The sequence below is a fragment of the Serinus canaria genome, chromosome 25, assembly GCF_022539315.1.
Source record: "Serinus canaria isolate serCan28SL12 chromosome 25, serCan2020, whole genome shotgun sequence".
NCBI lineage: Eukaryota > Metazoa > Chordata > Aves > Passeriformes > Fringillidae > Serinus > Serinus canaria.
Window position 1 is genome coordinate 13,348,079 of NC_066338.1, and position 5,653 is coordinate 13,353,731.

At 53.8% G+C, this 5,653-nt stretch overlaps 1 protein-coding gene across 1 annotated transcript in view; it reads left to right on the forward strand.

Annotated features, from left to right (window-relative positions):
* Positions 1-5,653, forward strand: part of LOC103824972 (ETS translocation variant 3) — a 7,273-nt gene extending 1,620 nt beyond the window's left edge. The window contains exons 2-3 of the mRNA XM_050984831.1: positions 62-220; positions 2,613-5,653. Of these exons, the coding sequence (XP_050840788.1) occupies positions 62-220; positions 2,613-3,715 (1,262 nt within the window). The 3' untranslated portion in view covers positions 3,716-5,653. The remainder of the gene's footprint in view (positions 1-61; positions 221-2,612) is intronic.

Here is a 5,653-nt window from a genome sequence, read left to right on the forward strand (position 1 = left end):
TTTAAACAGGAAATTATGAAGGAATCCCTCAGGAATTAGGGAGGAATTCTGGATTTTTGAGTGCTTCGATCAGTTTTTTTCCATTTTTTAAAATTTATTTCCAGATATTACTACAACAAGAGGATCCTGCACAAGACCAAGGGCAAAAGATTCACCTACAAATTCAACTTCAACAAGCTGGTGATGCCCAATTATCCCTTCATCAACATCCGGCCCAACGGTGAGCCCGGAGAATTCGGGAATTCCGGGTGGGAAGTGGGGGGGGGAAAAGCCAAAAAAACCCCCCAGGAATGTGGAATTTGTTTTTTTTTTTCCCACTGCCAGCCTGGCTAAAAAAGCCAAAACCTGGGAGTAAATCCCGGCTGCAGTGGGGGATGTGGGCTCAGGGTTTATCTTTCCCCGGGGATTGTTGGGATTTGTGGGATAAGAGGATCAACCTTGGGATGCAATCCCGGAGCGGCTCAGGTGAGTTCCTGGGGCCTTGTACAAATCCACGGCTTCTTCTGCCTTCTCTCCCCCTCTTCCCACTCCTTTTCAACCAAAAATTGCTCTTTTTTAACCCATTCCTGCCCCGGAGTCGGGAGGGATTCCATAGGGATCGCAGCAGTCCCAGAGGAAACCAGGAATTCCTTGGACTTTGACTAAAAATCAAAACTTTTTTCCTGGAAAAAGACAGGATAATGAGGAAGAGCTCGGGAATGGAGCATAAATGTCCCTTTTTTGCCCTAAAATAGTTTTGCCAGGTTTATCCCGGAGTCAGCAGCTGTTTCTTGGGGAAAGAGTCTTTCCAGGGGGATTTTTGATGGAATTAAACCCCCTAAGAGCCAAATTCCTACATCTGAGGAATGGTCCCAATCAGGCACAGTGGGAAAATGATCCATAAAACCAGGAAATCCCTCTGGAAGTCAATATTCCCAGAAACTCCAAACTTTTCTCCTCACAAAATCTCAATTTAGAGGAGCTGGGCCTAGCACGAGCTGCTCCGGGGGAAAGGCTGGAAAGCCAATCCACCAGGGAAAAAAAAACAGGAAAAAGAGCAGGAAAAGGGGGGAAATTGGTGATTATTGAATCCATAAAGATAGAAAAACCCTCTGGAAATCAATATTCCTAGAAATTCCAAACTTTTCTCCTCATAAAATCTCAATTTAAAGGAGCTGGGCCTAGCACAAGCTGCTCCAGGGGAAAGGCGATCCAGCAGGGAAAAAGACAGGAAAAAAACAGGAAAAAGAGCAGGAAAAGGGGGGAAATTGGTGATTATTGAATCCATAAAGATAAAAAAGCTGTCTGCAAGGCGTTGCTCCCAAAAATTCCAATTTTTTTCTCCACAAAAAAGTCCCGATTTGGAGGACCCCGATCCAGCCTGGAACACCAATCCAGCAGGGAAAAAGCAGGGAAAAAAGGGCTAAAAGCTGTTTCTGTATGGGGAAAAAAGGGATTTTTCCAGGCTGGAACTCCGGGGCCGCCTCCCCTCCCTGAGGGAATCTCCACGGTTTTGTTTTTCCAAGGCTCTGGGAAGGCCAAAAAAAGAAAAGGGAAAAATTCCTCCAGGTGTTGGTGTCTCCTTCACCTGTGTGGGCCCTGCTGGGGTTTGTTTTATTTTCTTTTTTTCTTGGGAGGAGGGAATGTCTTTTCCAAGCCACGGAACGGGGGTGGGAAGATGTGTCTGGAGCTGTAATTCTGTAATTAACAGGGAGCAAACGAGTCCGGGCAGTTCCCAGCTCCCTCTCCCTGCTCCCTCCTGTCCCTGGGGCACTTGGAAAAAAAAAATAATTTGGGACAATTTGGAACGCTCTCGGTTAATCCCGGGAGTTTGGGGTTTTTCTCCAGGGTTGTCCCCTCCCTCGCAGAGATTTTTGGTGGAAAAAGGAGGGATTTGGGTGGGAATTTGAAGGATTTGGGTGGGAATTTGAGATATTTCTGTGGATCTTTGAGATACTTCCATGGATTGATGCAATTCCCCCTCAGAGGTTTCCGTGGACATCGGAGATATTTCCATGGATTTTTGAGGTATTTTTATGGATACTGGGAGACATTTCCATGGATTGCTGAGGCCCCCTCTCAGATGAGATATTTCCATGGATATTTGAGTGTTTTTCCGTGGGTATTTGAGATATTTCTGTGGTTATTTCAGACATTTCCATGGATTCATGAGATCCCCCCTCAGAGAGGACATTTCCATGGATGTTTCAGACATTTCCATGGATATTTCAGACATTTCCATGGATGTTTCAGACATTTCCATGGATTCATGAGATTCCCCCCCTCAGAGAAGAGATTTCCGTGGATATTTCAGACATTTCCATGGATATTTCAGACATTTCCATGGATTCATGAGATTCCCCCCCTCAGAGAAGAGATTTCTGTGGAGATTTCAGACATTTCCATGCCCTGATAAGATCCCTGCTCAGATGAGATATTTCCACGGATATTTCAGACATTTCCCGTGGATATTTCAGACGTTTCCATGGGCCGATCCCATCCCCACTCAGACCAGCCATACGGGTGCACACTTAGAACACTTCCACGCCTTTCCACGCTATCCCCACAACCTGCAGCCAGCTCGGCCCCCGCTCCCCTAACTCTTTTTTTCTCCCTTTCTCCCCGTTTTGCAGGCGTGGTCCCTCAGAGCGCCCCGCCCGTGCCCACCGCCTCCTCCCGCTTCCACTTCCCCCCTCTGGAGCCGCACTCTCCCAGCGAGGAGGGCCCGGGCCGCTTCGCGCCGGGATCGCTGCTGCCGCCGCACGCCGAGCCGGCGCTGCCGGACCCCGAGCGCAAGGCCGAGCCCGCCGAGCTGGAGGAGAGCGCCCCGGACTGGCGCCGGGACCTGCTGGCTCCGCCGCACGCCGCGGCCGCCGCCGCCGCCGCCGCGGGGCCCAAGCGCAAGCCCGAGGTGGTGCTGCCGCTCTTCTCGCGGCCCGGGATGTTCCCCGAGCACCCGCACAGCCCCTTCGCCGTCTCGCCGCTGCCGGGCCGCCCCGGCGTGCTCAACGTGCCCATCTCGCCGGCGCTGTCCCTCACCCCCACGCTCTTCTCCTACAGCCCGTCGCCGGGGCTCAGCCCCTTCGCCGCCGCCGGCAGCAGCTGCTTCTCCTTCAACCCCGAGGAGATGAAGCACTACCTGCACTCGCAGGCCTGCTCCGTGTTCAACTACCACCTGAGCCCGCGGACTTTCCCCCGCTACCCGCTGGTGGTGCCGCCGCTGCAGTGCCCGGTGCCGCTGGAGGAGCAGCCGCAGTTCCCCATCAAGCTGCAGCCGCCGCCCGCCGGCCGCAAGAACCGCGAGCGCCTGGAGAGCCCCGAGGGCACCGCCGCCACCGCCGAGCCGCCGCTGCCCCGCGTCAAGGTGGAGCCGGCGCCGGACAAGGAGGAGGAGGAGGAGGAGGAGAAGCCGGAGAAGCGCCACGGGGAGGAAGAGGAGGAGCAGGAGGAGGAGGAAGAGGAGAAGGTGCCGGTTTTCGCCCGCCCGGCGGCTCCGGCCTGGGCACCCGTCCCCGCTCAGCCCGGCTCGTCCGGAGAGGAGAATGCGGAGAAAACAGCGCGGGATTGCTCCGGGGACGGCGCGGGGCAGGAGAGGAGGGAGGACGCCCTGATGCCCCCCAAGCTGCGGCTGAAGCGCCGCTGGAACGGAGATTCCCGGCAGGAAATGCCCGAGGAGCCCCGGCCCAACGGGGTCTGGCACCTGCCCAAAGCCGTGGCCGCCGCCTCCGACACCTAATCCCGGCTGGAACAAAAAAACCTTGGAAAACACCCGGAGAAACATCCGTGTATTTATGTAGCAAGGTTGCAGAGCGGTTTGGGATAGGGGCGGGGAGGGGGGCGGGGTAGGTCCGGGGGCTTTTAGGGAATTTCGGGGGTGGGAGAAGGGAGGGGGGCGGGAGCTGCGGGCTTTGTGTTGTTTCTGTTGTTGACTTGCAGGTGAAGAGGCGGCCGGAATTCCCGCTCGGTTTTCCCGGGAAAAGCCGGCTCGAGCTCCAGGACTGGGATGGAGGATTTCCAGGCGCGGCCGCGGGGCTGCTCCCGGGCTTTTTGGGACTCCGGGAATCTCCAGATCCAGGGGGGGTTTTTTTTTTGGGATTTTTCGTTTTTTCCACGGATGCGAGGTTTCCTCCCCGGCCATCCAGGAGCTGGTTTGGTTCTTCTTTTTTTTTTTTCTTTTTCTTTTTTTTTTTTGGGGAAAAGGAGGAGCTTGGGAATTTTGCATCGGGAATTTTGCACTGTCCACGGAGCGGGGTTGGGGGGGGGGGGGAAGAGGATTCAGGAAAACTCGGAAAATCGGGATGGAGGCCGCGTCGTTCCCGGCGGATTTCCGGGGAAAATTCCCCTTTTCCCGCCTTTTTTTTCTCTCTCTCGCAGAAGCCATGAGCAAAACTCTCCAAACTTTTTCAGGGAATGGGAACGGGAATAACACAAAATTAACCGGATGCCTTTAATCCTAACGCATTAAAAATGTTGGGGTTTGGTTCTTTTCGTTTCCGTGTGCCCGCAGCGGGAGTTTTTTTCCCCGCTGTGGAATCCGTGTGGGTGGAATTTTTGGGAATGCTTGGAAGGAGCGCTGGAATGATTGTGGTGAGTCCCGGGAACGCCGGAATTCCCGGCGCCATTCCCAGATTTTTGGACCCTCCCCCTTTCTCCCCGTTTGACTCATGCCTTAAAGAAAAAACAAAACAAAAAAAAACCACGTTTGGACTTTTTCTGGGAATTTTCTTCCGGGAGCGCTCGGATTTCGTGGATCCTTCCCGGTTTTTGGGGGGGCAATCCCAAATCCCGCCGTTCCCCGCTCAGCAGAGGAATTCCGGAGGCTCTGGATTGCGCTGCCAGCGGGATCAGCCCCCGGAGGAGCCCGGAATTCCCAAGGATTCGCTCCCGGAGCCCGGAATTAATTCCCAAGGATTCTCTCCCGGAGCCCGGAATTCCCAAGGATTCGCTCCGGGAGCCCGGAATTCCCAAGGATTCGCTCCGGGAGCACAAACGTCGGGAATGCCGGGGGGGGCAGAGAATTCCCTGCTGGAAGAAGAGCCAGGAGCGATTCCCAAAGTCCCAGCCCGGCCGGGTTGGGGATCCTTGGAATGTGGAGTTCAAAGAATTTGGGGTGGAAAACCCCTGGATTATCCCAAAAAACACAAAAACAAAACCACACAAAATAAACCCAACCACCGCGGAGAGGGCGCGAGGAGGAACTCAGGAATTACACGAGGAGGCCTTTCCCGGAATTCCCGCCGCCGATCCCAGCTCCGAGGGCCGGAACCGTCGGGAAGAACAAACACAGACAAAAAAAAAGGGGGGAAAACCCTGGAATTTTCCCCCTCCAATCCTTCGGGTTCCAGGCGAAATCCCACGGGAGGAGCAGGAGGAAAGTCGGAGTTTTTGTGGCTTTAAAAAGGAATTTTTGGGATCGGGGGTTTTTTTTGGGAAGGGTGGGAATGTTGGGGTTTTTTGTTTTCACAGCCATTGCACTGCAAAAAAGAAAAAAAAAAAGTAAGAAATGAAAATAAAAATAAAAAACTTGGGAGAGTTCAGGGAATTCCGGACTCAGGACGACGGATCCGACGCCTCTCGGGAATTCCAGAATTCCCAACGGAGCCCGGGAGGAGGAAGAAAAAAAAAAAAAAGCAGGAAGAGGAAGGAAAAACAGAAAAATAAAGCAGGAAGAGGA